The sequence below is a fragment of the Amyelois transitella genome, chromosome 5 (assembly GCF_032362555.1).
Source record: "Amyelois transitella isolate CPQ chromosome 5, ilAmyTran1.1, whole genome shotgun sequence".
Lineage (NCBI taxonomy): Eukaryota > Metazoa > Arthropoda > Insecta > Lepidoptera > Pyralidae > Amyelois > Amyelois transitella.
In genome coordinates this window covers 9,900,994-9,927,570 of record NC_083508.1, presented here as the reverse complement: position 1 = coordinate 9,927,570, position 26,577 = coordinate 9,900,994, and the positions used below count along the sequence as shown (strand labels likewise).

General features: G+C 34.8%; 2 protein-coding genes across 2 annotated transcripts in view; both read right to left on the bottom strand.

The window, feature by feature from the left end:
- Positions 1-11,878, bottom strand: part of LOC132901802 (uncharacterized) — a 129,037-nt gene extending 117,159 nt beyond the window's left edge. Inside the window, exon 1 of the mRNA XM_060944482.1 lies at positions 10,965-11,878. Coding sequence (XP_060800465.1) covers positions 10,975-11,835 — 861 coding nt within the window. The 5' untranslated portion in view covers positions 11,836-11,878 and the 3' untranslated portion in view covers positions 10,965-10,974. The remainder of the gene's footprint in view (positions 1-10,964) is intronic.
- LOC106134479 (uncharacterized) overlaps positions 606-26,577 on the bottom strand; it is a 67,959-nt gene continuing 41,987 nt past the window's right edge. Inside the window, exons 3-14 of the mRNA XM_013334541.2 lie at positions 17,353-17,644; positions 16,268-16,854; positions 10,718-10,877; positions 9,711-9,906; positions 8,535-8,768; positions 8,061-8,249; positions 7,462-7,668; positions 7,023-7,239; positions 6,467-6,697; positions 5,891-6,078; positions 4,471-4,693; positions 606-3,983 (exon numbers count right to left, since the gene is read on the bottom strand). Coding sequence (XP_013189995.2) covers positions 3,876-3,983; positions 4,471-4,693; positions 5,891-6,078; positions 6,467-6,697; positions 7,023-7,239; positions 7,462-7,668; positions 8,061-8,249; positions 8,535-8,768; positions 9,711-9,906; positions 10,718-10,877; positions 16,268-16,854; positions 17,353-17,575 — 2,763 coding nt within the window. The 5' untranslated portion in view covers positions 17,576-17,644 and the 3' untranslated portion in view covers positions 606-3,875. The remainder of the gene's footprint in view (positions 3,984-4,470; positions 4,694-5,890; positions 6,079-6,466; positions 6,698-7,022; positions 7,240-7,461; positions 7,669-8,060; positions 8,250-8,534; positions 8,769-9,710; positions 9,907-10,717; positions 10,878-16,267; positions 16,855-17,352; positions 17,645-26,577) is intronic.

Below are 26,577 nucleotides of genomic sequence, written 5' to 3'. Positions count from 1 at the left end.
AAGTATAAGATCTAGAGATTTTTATCAAGCACAAACATCACAAGTAGTTGAAGAAGTATTTTTAGAAATCGAAATGATAATTAGCTAATGGATTTAATTCATACGTAGGTACCAACCTATTTTTATCATTTTTTACCAAAGGACCTCCCGGACTTCTCTCTTTCTTAAGCCTGAAATACTGATACTAGTCATGTGATTAAAGTATCGTGCACAGGTCCGAATCAAAATGGTAGATACATACATACATATAATCACGTCTATATCCCTTGCGGGGTAGACAGAGCCAAAATTTTTACTAAAATACTGATAGGCCACGTTCAGCTGTTTTGTTTAATGATAAAATTGAGATTCAAACAGTGACAGGTTGCTAGCACATCCCCTAAAAAAATCCCAAGTTTATAAGTCTATCCCTTAGTCGCCTTTTACGACATTAATGGGAACGAGATGGAGTGAGTGGTATAACTCTTTTTTATTAATGCCGGGAACCACACAACACTGAAATAGCAGATGAATGAAACAAAATCTACTTACATGCAGTAAATAATTTTATTTAAAAACTTCTTATTATCATTAACTCTTTCGTTAACATTGTTTTGAATGTGAAATTAGGTATCTCTGCTTATACAGCTATTATTCATTATTATTGTCTTCCAGGATAACATGTGATTGGTTTAATAAGTTCCCGTTACTAATCGTTTGATATGGAGAAACCGAGGAAACGAAATCTGGAATTATACATTATGGAAGACGATAAAAACTTTCTATAATTTTTGTTTTACGTAACGAAATTAAAATATTAATAAAAAAATAAACGAATTTAATGTTGTAATACAAATTTTAAAAGCACAATATAAATAAGAAAATCTTAAATTCTGACTAATTTCATCCGTTTATTTCCTATCTAAAAATTCAAATATTCGAATCTCTAGATCATTATTTCTAAAATTGACTTAAATGAGACAATTCAAGGGAATATATTTATTTTTTATGTTATTTATTTTTTCCAAGGAGACTTTCATTTAAATGTAGGTAATTACACTAAAATTAGCAAATATCTATTTATTTAACAGTAAACAATTTTTTATGTTATCGTTTATTTTGTTTCCATTGTAAATTGTCTTCATTTAATATCAAGTTTTCTACAATTTCACTAATAGTTAACGCGATATTATAAACTTTAATAATTTCCTTGGGAAACAAACATATATCACTTCAATACATTTCTAAGATATGAATAGTTTTAGTTTTATTTACATTAGCAATTTATTTAAGTAGGATATTCCAACATTAAGGTACAGATACACATGTTTATTTAAATCATGTATCTAAAGAATTGATCATGCTTTGAAACTACACTCATTGATTAACAAAGTATCATCTCATACACGTACATAAAATTCAAAACAATTTTTTTATTTTTTATTTTATTTATTTCAGTTAATGTCAAAATGAAGCAGAATTTTATTAATCAAATTAATTTGTAATTTTAAATGCCTTTATCAGCAGTATTTGATAGGAGTATCTATATACAAACAAACATACATATGATGACGCCTTTATCCCTTATGGGTAGACAGTGACAACAGTTTCAAAAAAACTGAAATTCCATGTTAACCAGGTATGGCTTATGATGGAATTGAGATTGAAAGGAAATAAATTAAACTTTTATATGCATGTCTATCTGTACTTTACGTCACTACAGCACGAAAATTAGTTTTCGATTGTTTATTTAATAATATTCATACATCAAATTTTTATTATGTACGAGTAAGTCTACGGCTGCGAATGGATGTATCAAACCATCCACTGAAACTTGAGAATAACACATCTCAAAATTAATCATTAAGTCAAGAAAATAAAGTAAAACTTACTAACTTCGTTAATTGAACTCGAATCCTTACAAAAATGGCAGTTTCATATCACGTATACGAATTTAGAGTAATATTTAGAACACAGATTTTAACTTGTAACCATAGATTCAATAATGATTAGACAGAAATCTAAATAAAACAACCTCTTTTACTTAGATTTCTATACTTGGTATAAATAAAATTATTGCCTCGTCCTCCCTAAAGCTAAATATAATAACGAACCTTGATGGGACTACTCATACTCAAAATTTTATTTACAATTTACGACTGAAAAGGGGAACCGTTTCTTTAAAAATAAAACTTGTAAGCTGTACCTCGAATAAAGGCTAATTTTATCTATTCATTTCTTTACCAAGATATATAAGTATATTTCTTTGATTTACACATTTATTTTTCTTTCGCCAAAATTAAAATCAACTTATGGCAATGTGTTATGTGCCTGATGGCTTACCTGTCGAACTCGAGCATCCAAATATCAAAATTCCAAATTTTAGTACAAGCATTTCTTGTCACCGACATACTTTTTACAAAACAGAACAATGGAAAACGAAGCCTAGTTTCCAATTCGGAATATTACTCCAGTATTTTGGATATTAGTATTATGAATTGAGGCGAAGGGTTTACATTTCCGATAAAAATAATACCTTCGATATGATTTTCCTCTTAGTCCCGGTTATATTCTCACCTCTCTGGAGAGGAGCCCATAAGCATTTTAAAATAAATTATGTAATTTTGATATAACTTCATTCATAGTAAATATTATTTCAAATTATAAGTTAGTCTTCCCTTTTTAGTCTAAGATACATGGCAAATCACAATCATATGTCACCTACATGTACCTACTCGAAATGTGCTTTGAGCCGATCGGTCAATCATACTTGTAAGTAAATGCATACATTGTGCGTTAGTTTTCATTTCAACTTTCATACTCAAGGAACACCAATGAAATTTTACTTCCATCCAGTTACATGTGCACGTAGAAAAATGCATGTTCAAGTGTACTCGCACGGACATGTTTAGAATTCTACCAATCAGGTTTGTGTTGGCAAATTTGGAGAGATGTGATTGGTTTATTTTAAAGAGCTCCGAATAAATTGCCACGGATCAGTAAAAGTAATCGAATGGGTAGTGAAAAAAAATGTGATAATTTTTATGATTGAAATCTGTATTCTCTCGTGAATAACTTACATTAAAATTTTATTTATTTGATGATAAAAAAATGCAATTTCACATATATGATCTCATAATTAAAAAAGGCATTTTATAATGATGAGGTACATTCCAAGTCACAAGAGCCGTTTTGGCCACCGATCGACTGCACTTGGTCCGATATAATAACATTCCATCTATTTCCACTACATTATTAACATCATCATCATTATTTACATATAATAATATAGACTCAACAGTTGAACGTTTTAAAATGTACCGATTCAAGAATTATTCAAACTTGATGATACGGCATTAACCTTATAAATCTGTCTTATTGTGCCTTTTCAGGACTTCGTGAACACTCTCATTTTGTTCCATTACGAAAATCTAATAAGTAATGTTTAATAAAATGCAGTAAAACATAATAATAATAGAAAATCAAGTGACAAATAGGTACACAATAAATAGGCAGACAAATTTTATGTAACCAAATCAATATTATTTGCAAGAATCATGTAGTAAATAAACGTTACCAAAAATTTACTATAGATAAAAATCGTTACACACGTTACGTACTCATGAAAATGACAACTGAGTTATACGGACAAGTAACTAAAATTGTGTGGAACATTAAAATCGTCCAAAACCCAATCAACCTCATTGCAAACAGCCAAAAACTGGCACGCTCAATGACTCTTAAAACCACACTAGAACTGAAAAAGCAGTTCTAACTCTCTTCAGACAAGACTCAAAATCAGTCCAAACGAATCTGTTACCAGGACCCTGTGCGTGGAAGCATCACACCGTGGTGACGCGGTCTATTTCCACGTATCGCACAGAGTCCTCGCTTGGTCAGCAAATCACTTCTTTCTCGTCGAAGATGGCAGTGTCCGAGGAGAGGCTCTTGAGACGCTGCTGTAAGGCGGAGCGACGACGGCGACACGAACGGGCTGCCGCTATCTGTGGAACAAAAGAAAATGATCAGTCAAATGCAGAGAAGCTTGACCCACATATTATGAATAGAAGATTTATCTTTATTGACGTTCAAAAAAAAGCTGAACTGGCGTCTACGCAGGTGCCATAACCAGCCATACCCGACAACCATCTTCTTGATAATCACCTATAAATGCCATAATGGTAATACATGCCAGGTTATTTATTTTGCTTTAATTATCATTGAATATCTAACTTTTCTGTGCTTATTGCACATTTCTGGGTATAATGTTTCACAGTGAAGCGATTGTTGTCTAAAGTCAATGGACACGTTGGATGATGGTTACATTAAATTACAAATTCAATTACCTGAAAATCTCCATTTTTAGGTTTTTCTCTATTAATTAATTGTTCCTTTTATGCTCATTAATTTTAACAAAATTTAAAGGCATTGACTGGACAACTAACAATGATAATTCAAAGTAAGTTGCAACAAGAAACAATTCGTACTAACCACAGCAAAAGCCGCCAGGATTGAGAACGCCAACATAGCAGCGGCATAGTGCGCCGGCACCCTTAGCAAAGCGGAGCACTGCGCCAGCCTCTCGTCTTCTCCCTGAGGGCACTGTGCGACGCCATCGCACCAGAGGTCCGGTGCTATGCATGCGTCCAAAGATGAACAACGGTACTCGCAGTCCCCCGATAACGCGAAGACACCGCCCCGTTCGCTTGCATGTCTGAAAAATATTTGTATAATAATAGTTTTGTACATTTTTGTGGGAGAAAATCACGGGTATTGGGCCATGAAGTGTAACGTAGAAGGTCAGTGTGTGTGTGTGTGAGAGAGAGAGAAAAGGGGATAGTGAATTTTGAGAGTTGGTTCATTTTAGATTTAGTTTGGTTTAGTTGGTTCATTGGATATCAGTATTTACTGTCCTGAGTCTTTAGTTCAACTTATTGGCTTTAGCTCCTCGATATAGCATTGTATTTGGATTGAGTTTTTAACATGTGTGTCACGGCACGGCAATATACCCAAAATCCAAAGACATATTCCGCCGTATTATTATATAACTTACAGCTTGACATTCAATTTTTTATTTGTCATACAATAACTTCACCGCATGGATTCTTTAACTTTAAAATTAGAACTCCTTCTTCACAATAAAGTTTCAAAGAAAGATGAACCTAAAGAAGTCCATAAAAATAACAATGTTGTTCTATAATTATTAACGGCTCAGTGAATAGGAAACGCATTGACGGGAAAAGGTAAATACGAGTTAATCTATTCCGTATCGAGTATTTATTGATCAATGCCAATTAAATGCAAGAAGCAATTATCTTTTCTACTGCGAAGGTCCTATTGCAAATAATTTTATGCTACTGCTTTAAAATTATTTGCAATAGGACTGTAACCGAATTCAAGTTATATTGGTAGTTGCATTTAAATCAAAAATTTTTAGATACAAAAAAAATATTAATCTTATCTATTGGTATCAATACATTCGAAGGTCATTTTCAGCTTAGTAATGAAATCGACATTTAAATATTGGCAGTTTTTTCAGCTCATCGCATTAAATAAGAAAGCCTTTCATTCGCTAGTCTACGAGGTAAGATAAAAATATAATAAAAAACTTATATTACATAGTATAAGGAGAATTACAAATTTATTTTTAAATTTAAAATTAGATATGAATTTTGTACAAAGTACCGGTACAAAATTCTTAATAATATGATTTTCTAGTTCTATAAAAGACAATAATAAATGATTTTCCTTGCCGTGTTGTCAGTTCCGTTCTCATTTACATCCCTTTTAAAATAAATTATATAATTTTGATAATGGTAACTTCATATTCGTCTTATATTATTTAAAATCACATTGGAATGGTTCATATAAATAAAATAAATACACGTAAACTATAAATTCCAAGCATAACCTTCTAGAAAGTTCCAGCCACGTGACGTAATACGAGCCGCTCTCCACCGCGATCAGCTCCACGGACAAAGACCTGGGCCAGTCCAGGTCGAACCTGTCCGGGGAAGGCGGAGGCGCCAGCACGTGGCGAGCCAGATGGTCCACTTCCTTAGACCACCCGTCCGAGAATATCTCTACGGTTTCTTCATACTGAAAAAAAAAGAATGCAGAAACTCCAGATTAACTTGATCGCACTCCTAATTAATTTTTAGGTTAGGGCTTAGGTGCTTAACTTAGTGCTACGTATTATGTCAGTGTAGCTAATAGTAAAAGTTCATTAATAATAACCTACCTAATTAGACTACTTGTTACTTGACCTAGGCACATTGGTACAATCTATCAGAAAACAAAAATCAAAATCGCAACAGTTCGACTTTGCTGAAGAAATTTCTTTTACCAGACTTCCTTTAACGAAAGTTAGACAAATAGTAGTAGGTTATTACTTTGTTTTGTAAATTTTATCACTGTTAAATCGAAAACTGGTTATTTAAACCACAAGAAAACATTAATTTAATTGAAAATAACATTTTCATATTACCTGATCATCGGGTGGATCCGGGCAAATAAAAATAGGTGACAATCCACCAGCGTACACCGCCAACCGGTTCTGTGTTCGACACAGATGCCTGAGGTCTGGTGCTACTGTGATGTTGTTCAGAAGAGTGAAGTTGTCCAGGATTGGCTCCTTGATGATGCGGCCCCGGATTTGGAGGTAGAGGTAGCGGCCGGGTGAAGGGTCGATTAACCACGGACGGTGCTCGCAACGACTCTGAAAATAGATAAAAAAATCATGACTGATGTATTTTTTGTTGGTTTGTAGATACTGGTACCAGAATGAGATTCAAATCACGTTGTTTCTAATAAGTATAATTTACAATGAGCAATGATGATAATTCAAACAATTGCAGTGATTTCTTTCAAAATAAATTTCACATTGCACCGTAGAAATTGCAATAATATAAGACTACTTAAGTACCTTTCTACGGAAATTCTCTATGAATGGGCTCCTAGACCACAAGAGGGACCTAAGTACAACTCGTACAGTTCGACCTTTGTATTGGGTATTACAATACTAAGTTTTAAATTACTGTTACCTGTTCACTCCCATGCGAAGCAGAGGAAGACAACCTCAAATTCCCGCTAGGCCCAAATACCCTGTGAGAGCTTTCACATTGCGTGTCCAGCCTAACAAATTCCACTGACGCTTCGAAGCCGAAGGACCGAAAATCGTCGACCGCCGTCATGTTGACTACGTCGAATTTCAGTTCGGCGACTGTACCAGTAGATGTGAACTCGTAGTCGCTCATGTCACTGAAATCAGACGGAGTATTTCAATTATTGAATTTTGATTATGAGGTATATGTATGGGTTAGGTATGCTGACAATTCTTAAGTTCAAAAAAGTTGACTCTTTTTTTTTAAGTTTATTGCACTAAATGAAATGAACAAAAGACGGACTCAATTACTTCAGGGAGAGAAGTGTGATTTTATGCATGTGTAGGTAATTCAAACTGATGGAGTCAATTATTATCACCTGCAAAGACAGTCTCTCGGCACCCCGGGCCCGCTATTCTTCCAAGGTCTGTCGAAGATCCTCACAGCAGCAGTGGGATCCCCAGCGCACCGATACCAAGGCGAGTGGGCGGAGTGGACTGACCGACACAGCCGACCTCCGCTTCTAATGCCCCAGACTCGCAGCCGCACTACCTCCCCTGGGTTAGCTTCGAAACGGTAAGTGCAACTGGAATTGTAGACATTAAAATGTAGAAATGTTATTTACTGATATTACACCAGGGTGAGTTTTAGTTTCTAATTGAAACTTTGTCTCATCGCTTCATATTTACAATTATATCGTGGGACAAAATTGATATCAAAACAACCCTTATAAAAATTGATATAAAACTAGGTTTGAATAAAACTGATTCTAATTGGTTTTGTACCCATGTATAGGACAATTCGTTTTGTGAGATCAGTATCAAAACATTAAATTTGTCGTCATAAGATTAGGTACGGTCAACAATATATCATTGAAGTACTCAAATTCACCGCCAATGTGCCTTTTAACAGGTCACAAAGTTTCTTCCCATTAGAAATGCCGATGACCGTACAAATGGATATTTTGATTTTACACACCTTATATTTCTTGAGCCACCTCGGCCATACAAAAACACATCTCTTGGTGAAGAAAAAGTCACAGGCGGGTCTGGTGGAGCTTCTGGGAAAGATCTTGATGCAAATCTACGGGAACAGAGTCCTCGGCCCCAGGGTTCCCCATCTTGATGCAAGTCTACAAATTCGTAGAGCGCTTTGAAGAATATTGGTCTGAAATGTAAAGATTTCAAGATTTTTAGGTAAATTTCTCTTGAGCGTTTGGGTAAATTATAGGATTATCAGCTTAAGATAGTTTTCCTGAAGTGAAAAGATGGACAAGCAAATAAAGCTGAAATACGACTTGTGAAGTCCTGAAGACCTTATCACTTTTGTTTGTTTGCTTTTCACGGTGTTATGAAAAACTAAATTTAGTTCGAAGAGTAAAGATGACTTAGACCATAAGGAAAAAGTTCTGCAATCAAATAATTTCGGGGAAGAATTAAAAATACCACTTACTTCAGAGCTGTTCCTTGTGTCAGTTTTAGCTCCAGGGTTAGAGAATCACCCTTGGACAGGAAACTTTCTGTTCGCGCACACGCTCTTGACTTCCTCAACAGCGCATGCTCACAAGTTCGGGGTGCACGCTCGCGACAAAACCGTGCGACTAACGTTGCGTTTGTTGGAGGACGTCCGACAATCACAGACTGCGGCGATGTTGCTCGAGACATTTGCACTGATCTTTCTTTGTCACTGAAATAACATAACAATATCATGAAATAATAATAAATGGAAAAAAAGATTTTGTTCGGGTTACCTTGTGAATTTTAATTAATTTAGTTTTACAATTTTTTTTTGCACTAACAGTTACTCGTTTTGCCCCAATAGAGAATTGTGAAAGAACTCTTTCTTTTTTATGATAACGTATTTCCGATTGAATACTTAACTATACTATATAAAACGTAAATTGATTATTGTTTTCATGAAAAATATCGTAGTTTACATACATAGTTTACATGTACACACATTCATACACATTAATCTCCACATATCACAAACTTGCATCCGCAGAGCACTAAATTACAGAAACTAACGAGGCAGGAGCATTCTCACCATAGTCATTAGGGTGCATTCTAATTGTCAAGCGCTGCCATGTTCATTTCAATTTCTGCTCTGATTCTAGTCTTCATAATGAAATTCACACAAAGTAAAAGCTACTTGCTCTGATTAGAAATTTGGAATTGCTAAGTTGCTCGTGTTTTTAGTATTATAAGTTTTCTCGTGAAAATCATTACATCACTTAATAATTTTAACATCAAAAAAGTAGTAGATTTTGATTCAATATTATTTTCAACTGAAATTGAAACTTGATTGGTCGTTAAAAGCCGAAATTTAGAATAGGTGTTCCTTAGGAATTGTAGGATTGTAGCGTAGAGCTTATCGCCATTAAAAGAGTATTTATAAAAATTCTGCTGCAAAAAGGAAAGAAGGTATTTAATATTAACGCATGTGGGATAAAAAAGTTCTTTTGATTTATGACTGACGATTACTTTATTGAGATAACTTGCAACAAATGTTAACCCTACGGGGAAAAAATGTTCTCCCAATTCAATCAAATGTAGCTCGATTTGTACACAAGCAAAAACGCCAACATCACTAACAAACAACTTTATCTAAAATTGAATCGGCACTCACCAAAAAATGTCGCTGCAACCGGGAGAGATTCTCATTGGTCCGTCCCATATATTTAAATGGCTGCCACAGTACTCGTCCTCCGGCAAGTTGGGGTTTAGCGCATTTGTCACGTAGAATTTCAGAACGGAAAACCATACTCTGAATCGAGGGGCTGAAAATGACGTCCGCCTGTATATGATGTTTCTTCCTGATGGACCTGAAAATAAATCAGAATTTTGTATCCTCCTTGATTTGTAAAGGGTGTTGAAAATAAATGACACAAGTTTTTCTAGACAGTTCAACTTAAAATCTATAAATGATAATCTATGTTCTGTCGATAGAATTAAGTTCTTTTAAATTTAGTAACTAGACGTTAACTCATAAATTGTTATTGTTGATTGTTTAGAGATTGATGTTACTTTTTTTTTATTGTATTAGTGTTTTGTATCTGTGAGGACCTATAATTGACCATTTGTTTTACATATGTGACGCTATTTTTTGTAAACGGTTGTTGGTCTTCCAAACAAATAAATAAATAAATAAATAAAATATTAATAAGAGCAGTTATGTAATGTTTTATTCTGAAGAGTTCAAATAATCCTTTGAATACTAAGGATCAAACATCATCAATCATTACTGCAGATGCGTCCAGCATTTATTTGTCATTCAGACTATATGTAGGAAGAATGGGTACATATAAGTCGCTAATGATCATGTTAAAATGTGCCTCGTGTGCTTATTGGAATGCCAAAAGATCAGATCCTCAGAAAGAGATCAGAAGACGAGGTTTTTAAACAAACGGGCAATTTTCCTTAGTGAGTACAATGAGTAGAGCCGCCAAGTTATAGTCTGGTCTACATAAACCCATCCGATCTTATGATGTTTGGGGTTTTAAGACACATTAATGATTTATTCCAGACCTCATTTACGAATTTATCACACTTCTTTGTATGATATAAATTTTAACACACCACGTCTGAAGAAGCCAGGTATACGCGAGGACTTATATTTACATGTAATGACAGTACCTGAGGTATCGATTCCTTGCATATGATAAAGGCACGTCGTGTTCGGAGGCAGGGAATGTTGGGGGTGTTCCAGTACCCCCCTCCCGGTCCCCCTTATCCAGAATTCGCAGGCCCTTTTGTTTTTCGCGTATGTGGGGGACTGTTGATCCACGAATCTGACCTGAAATGATTAATTAAGTGATAACCACAGCTGAGTCTTGATTGTTAATCAATGTGAAGGGTAGCTGTCTCAGTTATACATACATACATACATACAATCACGCCTCTTTCCCGGAGGGGTAGGCAGAGACTACCTCTTTCCACTTGCCACGATCTCTGCATACTTCTTTCGCTTCGTCCACATTCATAACTCTCTTCATACAAGCTCGGCGGTTTCGGGTACTTTTGACCTGACCCTTTACCAGGACGTCCTTAATTTGATCAAGATACGTTCGTCTAGGTCTTCCCACTCCGACCTTTCCCTCCACACTCTCCTTGTATATCTGCTTAGTCAACCTGCTTTCATTCATCCTCTCCACATGACCGAACCATCTTAACATACCCTTTTCTATTCCTGTAACTACATCTTCTTTCACATCACAACATTCCCTTATCACGCTGTTCCTTATCCTGTCACTCAATTTCACACCCATCATACTCCTTAACGCTCTCATTTCCACTGCATTTATTCTGCTTTCATGCTTCTTTTGCCATACCCAACTTTCACTCCCATACATTAATGTCGGGACCAACACGCCCCTGTGCACAGCCAGTCGAGCCTTTTTGGATAGTTTCTGACTGCTCATAAAGGCATGCAAAGCTCCATTCACCATGTTCCCCGCGTTCACTCTCCTTTCAATATCACTATCATACTTGCCATCTGATGTAAACTTTGATCCTAGATATACAAACTCTTTCACTTGCTCCACTTTTTCTCCTCCAATCAAAATATTACATGCTGTCATTTCTTTCTCCATTTCAAAAACCAGTGTTTTAGTTTTACTTACGTTCACTTTCATTCCTTTCTCTTTTAAAGCTTCATGCATACAGTTTACCATCTCCTGTAACTCCTCCGCTGATGACGCCAGTATAACCTGATCGTCGGCATAGAGCAGACATTTGACGAGTAACTCATTCATCCTTAATCCACTTTTAGACTCTTTCAAATCTGTCAAACAGCTATCCATAAATAGGTTGAACAGCCACGGTGACGCAACACATCCTTGCCTAACGCCTTTTTCAATCTTAAACCACTCAGTGTGCGCTCCGTTTATCCTGACACAAGCACTCGAATCCTCATATAAGGATTTCAGTGCTCGTATTAAGAGACTGCTCACCCCATGCATAGAAAGTGCTGACCACAATTCATTCCTCTCAACTCTGTCATAGGCCTTTTCCAGATCTACGAATGTGCAATAGACTTTTTGACTCTTGGCCAAAAACTTTTCGGCTATGCACCGCAAGGAAAAGACCTGATCAGTACATCCCATTCCCTTTCGAAATCCCGCTTGAGCATCCCATATTTTGTCATCAGTTTCATTCCTGACTCTATTAATCAATACCTTAGCATACAATTTGCCGACGACGCTAAGCAGGCTTATACCACGATAATTTTTGCAGTCCAGCTGTGACCCTTTTCCTTTGTAAAGTGGCACGATAACAGCCTTACACCAATCTTTTGGTACTCGGCCGCTTCTCCAACACAAATTGAAAAGGCAGTACAACTGACTAGCTACTACGCCTTTTCCTGCTTTAAGCATCTCGACCGACACTCTATCACACCCAGCAGCCTTTCCCGCTTTCATACTCTTAAGTGCTTCCACAATTTCGAACATTTCAATTTCGCCTTCCATCTCATTCTCTTTTTCTTCGCTATAGCAGAAATCTTTCTTATTTCCTTCCTTTTTTTCAAATAAACTTTCAAAATAGTCCTTCCATATCTTTAGTACACATTCTTCTCCTTTCACAACGCTACCATCCTGGCATCTGATCCTAGTCAGCTCTCTGGTTATAGTATTTCCTCGGGCTGACCTTACGGATTTCCAGAATACTTTCAGATTTGACTGAAAGTCTTCTGATAGCCTTTTATCAAAATCCTCTTTATACTCTTCTTTCTTTCTAATCACAGCTTTCTTAACCAAATCTCAGTTATATTGATGTGTTATTTGATTGCCTTGCTTATAAATAAAGTTAGCGTAGATTGACGTTTGTAATTAATTTTTAAATCTCGATCATAAAGTGGTATAATTTTGGATAAGTCAAAATGTCAAGAAATCTTTAGAAAAAGATATACGTGGATGTAAACTCTTTCTATCAAGCAGGCTACTTGCGACGTATCAACTGAAAGTCACTTAGAGTTTGGAGTGACCTAATTTCGAAATTGTGAAATATAGGCACTGACTCCATTATAGTGGCCGAACACTGCCTACTAATTACACTTTGGCAGGGTCCCAAGGGAGGTACAAAATAAAGAGATTGTAACCCGTAATGATAGATAAATTATTAATTACAAAATAAATCAAGGGATTTAAATTAAGAACAGTACGCTGTGTCTTGCTTTCTGCTTAGTTTTATGCTGACGGACTCAGCATAAAACTTAGAGCAAATTATAATACCTCTTTGACTGACGCGCTGCCCTTACTGTTGTTAATTTTAATCTCTTGAATATTCTGTAATTAATGTGGCCTTTGAAATATTTTCGGTAGATTGTTAGACCTTGAGTAGTTGATGACTTCTAAAAACAGAACATTTTTTGGAACACTTTTTTACACAATATTTTAGTTGCTTCTACCTATAACAAGACAATAAAATCATTGCAATCGCTGCACCTATCTATTTATATATATTGTTTATTTCTTGTAGTTTCTCGTATCTTAATTATATTTTTTTATTATCTGCAGGTATATTTATATTTATTTAGTTTGACCCTACATAAAGTTCTCTGTCAGATCCAATGGTTGACTGGTAAATAATGCTTCTAGCATTAAGACCGCCAATGATGCTATACATTTGTATTTTGTACAATAAAGTTTAAATAAATAAATAAATGTATCAGGTATCTACCAGGTAAAATATAACCTGAAATAACATACAGGGTAGGTACTTTTTATCCCGGAGTTCCTATAGGAGCAAACCCTTAACAATTAGTCTAGGTTGTACCGTTAGAAGATTTTGTAACCAACTCATAAAACTCGTCACGTGATTTATCTGTTCATTTTCTATTTATGTTTAGGGTGTTACTTGATTTATTCACTGAAACATTTTGTATGATTCACTATTTTCATTGTCCCAATTTTTGGAACTTAATGCGAGTTAGATTTTATGTCCATTACGGTTTACAATTATATTTAGTTATATACATAATTATTTTATTTAATATCTTTCCCCTGGATGTCTTGAATGGCGATTAAGGGAAAAGCTTGTAAACTTGGGATTCTTCTTTTAGGCGATTGGTCAGCAACCTGTCACTATTTAAATCTCAATTCTATCATTCATCATATCATATCATAGCCATACAACTTAACATGGCTTTTCAGTCTTTTCGAGACTGTTGTCTCTTTCTACCCCGCAAGGGATATAGACGTGATAAGATGTATGTATGTACTTATAATAAATACTTTTTTACTTTTACTTATGTATGTAAATTAAATTTTAAAGTGATAGTTCAAATGCCAAATATAGCGTGTAAAGTACAAAGGCCACTGGCCACTTCGGGGTATGCATAAGAATATAAGAGATTTATTTCTTATATTCTTACTTATACCTATGATAATTGTTTTCATGAATGGTTTCGAAATGAAAAGCAAGCAAAGCTTTCATTCAATATAGGCTTAGGTTAAATGTGATTGAAAATAGACTTAAAAATATTCACAAAATGAAATATTATGTAGCTGCAAAATTATTTGATTTCTTTGCACTAGTACAGTAGTTATGGTCTGATCGTTGTATGAGCGCTAACACTGAGTAAGTATATTTCGATAGAACTAATCGCTATTGATTTACATAAAGACAGACATTAATTCATTCAATCATTATAATCACGTCTATATTCCTTGGGGGTAGACTTAACGCTAGACAGCTGTTAGGCTTAATAATAGACAGACATGCATACATACAATTAAGTACATCCTGAGACAATATCAATATTTTTGAAAAAACGGATAGCCCTGTTCAGAATTTTCACAAAAATATTGACAGTTTTTGTTACGTAACTTTAGAAATCTTAATACAAAAAGTTCTTTGCCTTGTGAAACGTTAATACTGCTGATTGGGCTAAAACCCTTCGTAATTTGAAGTGTGTACGTGAGTGCTTATGAAGGAAAAAGTACGGGCTTTCGTTTAATTGCATTTTGGCTGCTATCCAAACCTATAACCTTATTTTCTCTCTGGAATTTTCATCAAAATTGGAAAATGTGGAACGTTTGAACGTTGTTAAACGATAAAAGTATCTTTTTGGCTACACAGAATGGCAGATGAAACATACATTTATTCTTTACGGAGTAAACAGACCCATTTAGTCAAATTACAAAAATTAAAAAGAAAAAAATAAGTTTGTAAATATTATAATAAAAATGATTAAATAAATAAAAAAGATTCGAGGGCCGCGATATGAAAGTATTATCTATTTACCTAGTTTCAGATATGATGTCTATTTTTTTTCATTGGAATGATCATCGTCGCTAAAATTATTGCGATTTAATTGTCAGTTTCTTAATAATAAGAATCTACGTGCCAGGTAACTTATTGAGAATATTGTAAAAATTGGAAAAACATATCGCGCTGTAAAGTATACATATGTAGATACTCAACTTATCTTAACCCTTAACCACTGACGTACGTCTGTGAGACGTAGACGCGCGACAAGAATAACAATAACTTTTTACAGTGTACCCACATGAACTTTTCCTTTCCTGTACCTTCCTACCTTCCAGTGACGCACACGCAGGGGGCGTGAGCGGATGTGCGGTGCACCTCTAATAGGCAAATATACACTTCGCTACGTCTGTGAGACGTATTGTCAGTGATAGATAGAAATTTAATTCTTTATAAATTGCCATTAATTTGTTTTTATTTCATAGAATATAATTTAGGTACAAAGATATTATCAGTTCTGTGATCATTTTAGACTGATAAGTTAAGTTTTTGCGCCAAAAGAGAGAAGGTTCTTTGTTTCAGTTAATTTTTTATAAGTTTTCGTTTTGTTATGAAAAGTATAAATAAATGCAAAATAAAAAGACAGTTCTTTTATTTCCTAGTATAATATAAACTGGGGTAACGATATATAAAGAAATAACCATGTTATCGTAAGTAATTACTGACTTAGAGCTATTTTAAAAAAGAGTACGTCCCTGAGACGTACGTCAGCCTTAGTGCAAGTAAATACACGTCAGTGGTTAAGGGTTAACAATAAATATTAACATCTTCAAGCCGGTTATAATTAATCAAGGAAATGAACTTTATAGACGAACTAGACATTCCGGTTAAAAGATGTAACGTGGCGCGCGGACCTAACCATTATTGTAGACGCGATCTATACGTGTACGGAGTTTATATCACATAAAAATTACTTACTTCAACTTCCAACTGAAATCCATGTAAAGACTGCGCTGTGGCCGGCTGCAGAAACGTCCCGAACGGTGACGTCGTAAACTCCACCAGTAGCTCCGGCCCACTTGATATCGCTTCAGGCACCGACACTCCCCCGCCACAAAACCTCAAGATAACAGGATCTCTCGTGGTGTAACCATCGTACACTGTCACATAATCCTGCACTTCATCACACTGTTGCCAGAATTTCAACTCCCTTCCATTATTTCCTCTCTCTTGCTGTGGTGAATACAATGCTTTCTGACTTCTAATGGAAACTAGCTGTCCATTAGGTTGTTTTACTACGATGAGCGCGTGTTTCCCTTGAGGCACCTCATGTTGCCGTACAGCGTAATAACATGTCAAGTTTCTCGGATACACGCCTGGGAAATTGGGTGATTGGAGCCTACAGTTTTTGCGGTCGCAGTCGCTGAAGATTCTGGAGCAATAAGTCCCGGAGATGAGATCTCCGAGGTAATACTCGCCGCTTTTAGGCTTAGAGACAGTCGTGTCGTCGCCGCGTGATATGTTTACGGGATAAGGCATCGGTCTGAGCTTGAAAAATGGACGCTCTGGAAGAAAAACAAGCGTTTTGTTTATGTATGTCTTATTTTACCTATTGATCTATTTAATTTGGCCTTTCTATAACGTGATTTTCATGTGACCTAGCTCAACTAATAATTAAAAAAATCGTTGTCAAATATTCGACTGTACCATGTTATATTACTGAAACCAAACTTTTCGATTCTTTCCGAATTTTTTCGTATTTCCAGTTATGCACTTATCTATATACTATCTTCAGTTTGCAAAAATAGGTAGGTACCTACATCATTTTATTATTTAATTATCAATTTAGCTGTAAAAGCAGCCGTTGTATTGAAAACTCCACATTTTCTTTTCCTTAACTTTTCTTTTTCTTACCTTTACTATAAGTTAAATACTCGTATGCAATATCGTACGCATTTGTTACATTCGTGATGAATCAAAATTTAATATCCTTCAAAATCGCACGAACTAGACACATCGGGGCAAACTCAATAAAATCACTCGTCACATATTAGATTACATACCCGACGGCGGGGAGCCTCCATATCGAACAGTTGCATACTCCCTTCGCAGAACCTTGTACGCCATTCGAAAATCGAAATTATAGTTATTCTGGTCTTTCGATAGATGGAGCAGTCGTATTATGAGGGTTATTGATTTGGTCTCGCTGTAATACATAGACGGGCCCCAGGAGGTCCCACACCAAGAGCCCCCGACTTGGGGTCGGCTTGCTTCCTGGATTTGCATGTAGCCATCAGGACATCCGTCTTCGGTGAACGACGTGAAGCGACCGAGGGTGAAGCTGTCGAAGAGGACCTGCGGACAAAGAAATGGGTAGTTCAGCAAACTGTTTTTTGAACACAAAGTATACAAGCAGAATATAACAAATGGAAATTAAAAACCGAAATAATCATTTATTATGACCGTTATTATGAGTGAGAACTTAGAGCAACGCGGAGTTCCGACTCGAAAAGAAGACCGCCTTTCGCGAAAAGAAATGGGAATGACGTGAATTGATTTCACTGAAAACATCTGTATATGTAAGTTAGTAGATGCTTTATCTTCTTTTTCCCCATATTTGATGTTATAAAGGGATTGGTTATATGCACATATCTTTATACAATAATTACTCTCATAATGCCGTGTGGTTTACAGCACTTTAAAATAGAACCACTCCAAATCTTTTCCATAGATGTCGTAAAAGGCGAATAAAGGATAGGCTTATGAACTTAGGATTCCTTTTGTAGACGATGGACTAGCAACCTGTCACTATTTGAATCAGAACTCAATCTAAACTGACAAAAACGATCATGAAGATTAATAAGAATAACTCACTGTGAATTTTAATTAATTATAAAAAAATATATATTCATTTAAGATTATTTCATATAACAAAATGAGAACCTTCAACATAAACCCACAACCATTACCCTGTTCTACAACCTCAATTTTAATACATATTAAAACTCGTACGGAACGTAAAATGAACACACGTCCACTCTTAATAATGTATTACAATATCAAAGCACATTCGTTCCTTACCCTCGTTCCCAGTAAATTGGAAGCCGAGTCACTAAGCGTTCACTTAATGGATCAATTAAATTTGCAGGCTTTCTATGGGGCAATTAAAATTAAAGAGCAAGTCGTGAAATTTAATAGCGTACTGGTAGGTATGGTTTTTATTAGGATCTTCACTTAGCCGAGGCCTGTTCAGTCAAAAGTTGATGTATTATGTAAAAGTTCACTTAGATATATGGAACTTTTGGTTTACGTTAGTACAAAAAAGAAAATGCATGTGTTGAGTTAGCTGAGTGGTATTTTTTTGTATCACCAACAGGGCGTTTCACTGACATGTTTTGATGGCGCTTCTACATAAGATATTAAGGTCTTAGTTACCATTAAATATGATAACGGTATAAATTTGTATTTGTTCAATTCATTTAGGTATACGTCGTCTTCATCCCTTACGAGGAAGATCTGTCTTGCTGTTAAAGATGTGACAGTGTCAGTGTCAGTATCAACTGATATAAATGAAGCCTCGAAGTAATTGTGTGAATGAATAAAACTTGAAGAGAGTTGGCGAGTGAAAAAATTGTAGTCGCTGCCTACCACTCCGAGAAAGAGGCGTGATTTCATGTATGTATTAATAATAAACAAAATTGTGAAAAGAAAACTTTACAATTATAACGTTGAGATCGAAACGCAGCGAAATGAGAATGCGGCGGGTTGTGGCGGCGGCGTTATTACGTTTTGGCAATCGGCAATTCGTTTGCAAAGTTTATATGTAAGTAACCTATATCTTTCATATTTCAAAGTAGGTATTTCTCAATGGTTTGTTCATTATGTTTCCTGTAAGAAAGAAACATCAAGAACTTTTGTCAAGACCTATTTACTCAGGTATCTATGAAATTTCAACTTGTTACTCCTACGACGTTACTGAGAGGCCTATGGTCACTTTTTGTCTTTCGAAAATCGGACATTAAATCCAACAAGCAATTGATCGCCTTTTTATTTTTAATTACAAAAAATGTAAGGATTTCTCCACATTAAATTTCTAAAGCATTACAAAAAGGTTGGAGCGTCGCAATATTAAAAGCGGGAAACGCGATTGGGCGGCAAAAGGGGCGCAAATTGCATTTGAGCTATGTCTGGTTTAAAGTGACGGTACGAATTGTGCTGTAGTGTGAATTTATATCCCACTTTCCAGAGATGAAGATCGCTCCGGGCGATTCACTCAAAGAGAAACGATTGATCTTGGATGCTCGTGTGAATGTAATATAATAAGCTTTGAGGTTTATTCAGGGTTATAACTGTAACACTATGGTTTTGTACTAATGTTTAAGTATTACACTAATTTAAATTAAGAGTAACTATCGTAACCTTGTAATACATACATACATACATATAGTCACGTCTATATCCCTTGCGGGGTAGACAGAGCCAATAGTCCCGAAAAGACTGAATGGCCACATCCATCTGCTCTGCTTAATGATGGAATTGAGATCCAAATAGTGACAGGTTGCAAGCCCATCGCCTAAAAAAATGGATCGCAATTTTATAAGCCTATCCCTTAGTCGCCCCTTACGACATCCATGGGAAAGAGATGGAGTGGTCCCACTCTTTTTCGTATTGGTGCCGGGAACCACACGGCACCTTGTAATTAAATACAAAAATATAATATGTTGTTGGCTAAGCATGTTGTTGAAAAACTGTTGTATATATTTTTTAAAACTTCTATTTAAAAATTATACGTTACTTAACTGAAACTTAATAAGTATACACTTCTACATTGAAATGCAGCAGTAGAAAAGCACAGCTAAAGTTTGCATCAAAGGTATGTATTTCGTATCAAAGGAATCATACGTTTTTAAATTCGAAGTTCATACAAATAAATATAATAAAATGCGTTTTATATGATTCATACCGCTCAACATATTCTCAAAGCATATTGCAAAACGAAAAGACTTAAATCGCACACGACTTCGTATATAGAATACTTTATTTTTAAAACTCAGGGTTGCCAGTTTAACTTTTTCGTAAAATGTTTGATAAAATGCTCAACAAGGTGACAACACGTTTAGCGTTTCAATTTGCGTTCACAACATAAAGCCACAAAGATTTTGTAGTAGTACACAAAGATTTTGGTGTAGATATTAAATTCAAAGTTCTGAAAATTATCCGTTTAAATTTTAATACAGTGCGCATGGTTGCATCGGCGCGCTGTGAGAATATGAAAATCGCATGCGAAATTTTGGGCTGTGAAATGATCAACAGAATTATGAATTATGCTCTCAATTTATTTAAATTAACTTTTCTGTTTAATAGTTATCATTTTTAAGTCATTGGTAATTTATTTTTGGTACATAATGAGGTTTTATGCGCCACAAAGCTACAAATTAAAAATAAAAATAGAACGCTCATGTGTTTTTTAATTTGTTTGTTTCTTTTCGTATCGTTTATTTTCCGCTACATAAGCTCCAGTGCGATTCAAAGCTATTTTATCTTGTTCTTCTTTAATTTTATTTCTCAAATGTAGCATGAAAACTCATTCCAAAATTCCGAGCAAGCAATTACGTAAATTATGTCTAAAGTTTAGCTCCATGCAGTGTAGTTCTTTTATGTTCTCTGCTACAACAAGCGGGCTCAAAACAGTTGCAAAGTTTGTGAACTCTTTCAAGAGACGCTAAGTGCACACTTTTGAAGAATGGACTTAGCATTGCTTTTTAAATTTACTCAGCTGTAAAAACATGGAAATAAATAGCCTCTGCGGGTTAGTGATTTCGGTGACTAACTCTAGTTACTGGTTTCATCACTCGTATGGTAAGCTTGAAATCAACTAGACTGCTAGTAAACAACACTGTGTTAATATTAAAAAAATAAAAAATAAATTCAAACTATAGAAAGGTGAATGTGGCGTCGCAACTAATGGTATGACACTATAACTTTGTAATAAATAAATTAATATGAATTTTACACGGACAAATCTTAGGTATTTTCTAAGGTACAGGAACAGATAATTTTGTGTAATAATAAGACAAGCACTGTTTCTATGAAATGCACGTCACTGCACTAAATAAACAAAGAAAAAAATGCATTTAAAATAAGAAATATAAGAATAGTATCTAACTTTTCTATAAAAACGGACTGTTAAATTGAAAAAGCGGCATGAAAGCCATCAGATTGTAATGACACAGCGTCGATGGAACTCAAAAGGGAATCAATGTTTTGTGCTGTTACATCGGAAAACGCGTGCGATGCCTCGATTTTCAAATGACATTCCGTATTCCCTTTCTACAGGGAATATTGTAATAATTTGAAGCCAATTGTACTTTTTTTAATACAATGTTTTTTTTTTGTGAAATAAAGTTTAAAGCAAAAGGATCACTGTGATCTGTTAATTTCTTAGATTCATAATTTAGCGAATTGAATTTTATATTGAAGACTTATTTAGTTTTTGTGAATATTGATTATTCTGAAGTGATAAGCTTTTTGCCTGTTTTTTTTTTTTGAATTAATATTTATTAACAGACTAAGGAACATTCATTCATATCGAAATTTGAATAATGAACTTTATCATTTTACTTAAAATTCACATTCTAAATAAAACATATTTCAAGGGACTCTAATACACATTTATGTATTTTTACCATTATTTTTTAGATGAGGTAGTACTTCTGCCCTTCACGAGCGAGTCCACCTTGCACTTGGCCATTTTAAAACAAGACCTTAAGCGTGGTACTATTAGACATTATTGTTGCGTACTCAATAGCTACCACTTGAAAGCGCTTCGCAGCGCTTTCGCCGCTTCGCCGCGTCAACCCCCTTGAGGCGAAACGAGATTGTATTCCCGTTGTCTCCCTAGATTTGTCCCAAGACTTACATCATTTTAGTTATTCTTCTGTTATTAAACAAAACATAAAATCACGCCCCTTACCTAGAGGGACTGGATGGAAAACTAAATCTTTCTACTTGCCATCCTTGTATAATTCCTTCGTCTAATCCTAAATCATTAAAACTCGCTTCATGCACACTCGTCGTTTTGGCGGGACCGTCGTTGGTTTTTAGCATTCCTGATTTGCTTAAAATTGCAATGTTTAAATTACGTAGGTTAGCTGGAATAACTCATGAAGAAAGTCTAAAAGGTTGCTAATGAATTCAAAGTAACCCTGAATACAGTACTAACAGGCAACACACGTAAAGTTCTCTGTCAGACCCAATGGTTTGCTTGGTAGTTAATGCTTCTAGTATTAAGTCCGCCAACAGTGCTATACATTTGTATTTTGTGCAATGAAGTTTAAATAAATAAAAGAATGTAATTTTGGAGATAAAAGCTACGTCATTGAGAGTAAGTGGATAAGAACACTCAGTAAAAAAATGGAACTAAAGTAAAAGTCCAAGGAGAGCACAAGAAGATAATAAGGATTCTGAAGTAGCACAATATACCTTCTTTGGGAAAATCTCGTGTAATCTTACAAAGGAAGTTTGCTCACATCCTCGTCGAACTCCTGTCATGATGAGGGAAAATTGAAGCATCAACTCTCTAGAAGTCTATTTCCCAAAAAAGGTATTTTATTTTTTTTGTTGTTTCCGCCAACGTCTTTAACAACAGCACTTTGTACTGTATTATGTATACTGTAAACTGTTATATTTGACAACAAATGGAAGTTTAGGAATAGATACTTCACCGTCGAAAAGGCGACAGCGTAACTAAGTAGAAATAGTAAAGATTGTATCGTTCACTTCAAAACCAAAAATTGCGAAATTAACCCTACAAAAAAAAGCAAACTCATTTCTTAATTATAATTACTTAACTATTACAAAGTCTAAGGTTGCAATGTCGATTACAATTAATTTAGATTCGTTCAGACAAAAAAAGATTTGTAAAGAATATACATATTTCTAATATGAGCTAAATAACAATCTGAATTAAAACTTAATCCAAAATGACTAGTCGAAATGACTAAAACTTTATATTTTGTAGTTGCGTGATTGTTTGATGCTAAAACCATTGTTCTAAATTTAAAACTTTAGCTGGCTGTTATACTTTAAGAAGAAAATGAAAAATAAAACGCAGCATAAGGCCCAGTACACAACAGGGGCTCTCAACAAACAACTCACGCGGTCGGGGGAATCTCTTTGTCCTTCTAAAGATACACAAACACCGCCTGGAGCTGTGGTAACGTAACTTTGCAAGGATATAGAATTTTTACGAGTAAACTGAATGCAAAGGATGCAAACATCTTGAAAAGGCTGTTAAATGCAGAGTCTGTTTCAACATTATTCCCTTATTAATATTATTAACTTCTTAAGTAAGCAACTTCTTTATTTTCATTTTCTCTGAAGTCTCTCATATGATTTTGTGGCGATATCTATAAAGTCACAATAGTGAAAACCTGAATCATCATTTGCTAAATTCCTACCGATTGAAGCATAATAAAACCTCAAACACAACATCGTTGGAGCCGCGGTTCCCCAGGCATGACACCTAGCCTGGACAGCGGTCGAGCCCGAAACATCGTTCCATAATACCATGTGTCATTTATTCATTTGACATATAAGTAATATTGACTCTTAGGAAGTTGAAATTTGGCATGGAAAAAGAGTTGGTAAGTTAAGTACTTATAATACATTTATGAAAATAGTGTTTTGAGATGCAGCTATTAACTACAATGTTGTAATTCGAGCAGGATTAAATATTTCATTAGGTTTAATCAGATTAACAATCGGGTTTTTGAAATTAATTTACACTCTATCAAGTTAAACACACTATTCAATATCTGCTTGTAATCCCCATTATTACTATAAGTACCAATTGAGAAATGGTTCCATAACTTATCTGTACGTGACACCGTGCAGAATTACAGAATAGGGAACCATCTTCAGTCAATAGGGGCATACTGAATATTCTTATTGTATAGATTTCACGAATTTAGAGGTTCTGTAAGAAAAAAAAACCTTAAGAGTTTATATAGGATATTTTTAATATGGATATCTAGTATTTAAAAAACCACGAACGAAAAACTTTACCAAAAGGTTTTTTATCTTACGTCGCGAAAAAAATCCCTTAGCCACAAAAGTGTAACGGCAAAATTTAATCCGCACGTAACCAAGTCTAATTTTAAAAGGCAAACTTTTTGCAACGCTGAATTGCTTGCATAGTCGTTAAACGCTTTTATTCTAATTATTCTGAGGCCGCGCATTCCCTCTTTATTAACATGTAGCGTGCAAGCTGGCGAAATAATAAAACCGCTGAACAAAAGCGGCCACTTCACGCGGGTATGCGACTGAGGGTAAAAACGACTATATGACTTTGTATAGGACTTTTCTATGAAGCCAAAGCAGAAAATGGGAAAATCTACGGTTGATATATTATTATACGAGTGTTTAGTGATGTGAGAGTGGTAATGTGTGCGGCTAAAATGCGTGTGGGGCACAGGTTCATAAACTACCACAGCCATGTACCAATGACTCTTTTATGAGTTATTTACATTAGTTTGAGTCTGAACCGATACCGATACTCTTGCGCTGAGGGTAAACATTGTGAGGAAACCTTAACATTCAGTAGCCTGAATGTGTAACCATGATCCCATATGAGTTAGGTTGACCTGCAAAGGTTGCGGAGGTCAGATGGGAATCGTGTAAAAGCCTGATTCCATCTATTCCAGAATTATGGTCGTAAATGCACACCCCTGGTTCCTCTGCAGCAAGGTAACTAAACTACACTACACTAGGTATTAGTAATTTATGCTTTGACTCGTGGTTGATAGTCTAGACAAGATAATAAGTACCTAAAATGTTATCTCAATAAGGGCCAAATTGCTTGCTATTTATAGATACCTAATATTTTTTATTTTAGGTAATAGCTATCTCATTTCAATAATAACTTATCATAAAGAATTACAAATCCATTAAATGACTTAAGGTATAGAGTATTTATAACATAGGCTGCAGCTCATAACATGAGCAGTTACGTGATAAAATGTCATTGTCAATGAAATTAACAATGCTAGATCAGTGTCATTCTTCCGCTGCTTCGAGGTAACTCGTCGATATATACCAACAAAGTATAATAATCTATTTATTAATAGGTACATAGTACTTATAATCACGAATCACCTGGCCCAATGTTGGGAATTAGTGACAGAATCAGAATCCCAAGTTTATTAGCATTTTCCTTGATCGACTTTTATTAGAAGTTTGTATTAATATTTAGTTGTTAATGTGACAATAAATTTAGTTCCTACTTTTTAAATGAAAAGAAATACTTATTGGTAATTTTAAAATGAATGCTACGTATGCAGGTATTATCAAAACACGTCCTAATCTGTGCCTTAGGTAATCTTAGTAATTAAATGATAACAATTATTTAAAGACGAATGTATGAAACTTATAATTATAATATTCAATTCATATTTCATGATTATAATTATTAAAATCTCTCATTACAAACTTGTACATTCTTTTTCTCATACAAAAATAATACAAAGCATTACTTAATCAGTTTTGGATATATTTTTTTTATTACTTCGGTTAAGTGTGTAGGTTTGTTAATGCGTATATTTATTTATTTTATTTCTTTTCCTAAAATTCGTTAAAAATTTAAATTATAAATAGAAAATAAATTTCCTAAAAGAATTTTGATAATACGTCTCGAATTCAATACAAAACGTTGGCTTATTATTAGTCCTTTGTTTTCATTGATCTTTATTTACCTACTTCAAACTTGGGTCCGATCGACACAAATCTAATTTAACGTACAAAATACAACCATAAATGATATATTGCTGGTTGCATTTGTACGTCAATTTTATTTATATCAATCGGACCCATGACACATAACTTAGGCCATTGAATGTGTTCCACTTATTTAATTCCAGAATGTATAAGTTCATAATCATCCATTTCGTTTATTAATTCAAGTCAGAATTTTATGATTTAAAATTATCCTTAAATTATTAGAGGTTTCGCCCGCAGTATGTCCCGTATTATATATTCATACTATATGTATCCAAAAATAGCATAGAGAACAGTTTAGTGCTGTGTTGTGAAGTGGTAGAAGGTGAAAAAGTAACAAACGAACGAACTTTGTGTCACATTTAAAATACTGGATTGGATTGTTCTTAAAACGTTGTGATTATACGTGTTGTAAAAATATATACTAACATCATTCGTTTGTATGGAATCATACCTTAAATATAGCAGTATCCATTTACTGTGCATTTGCTTCACCTTATCAATGATAACAATAC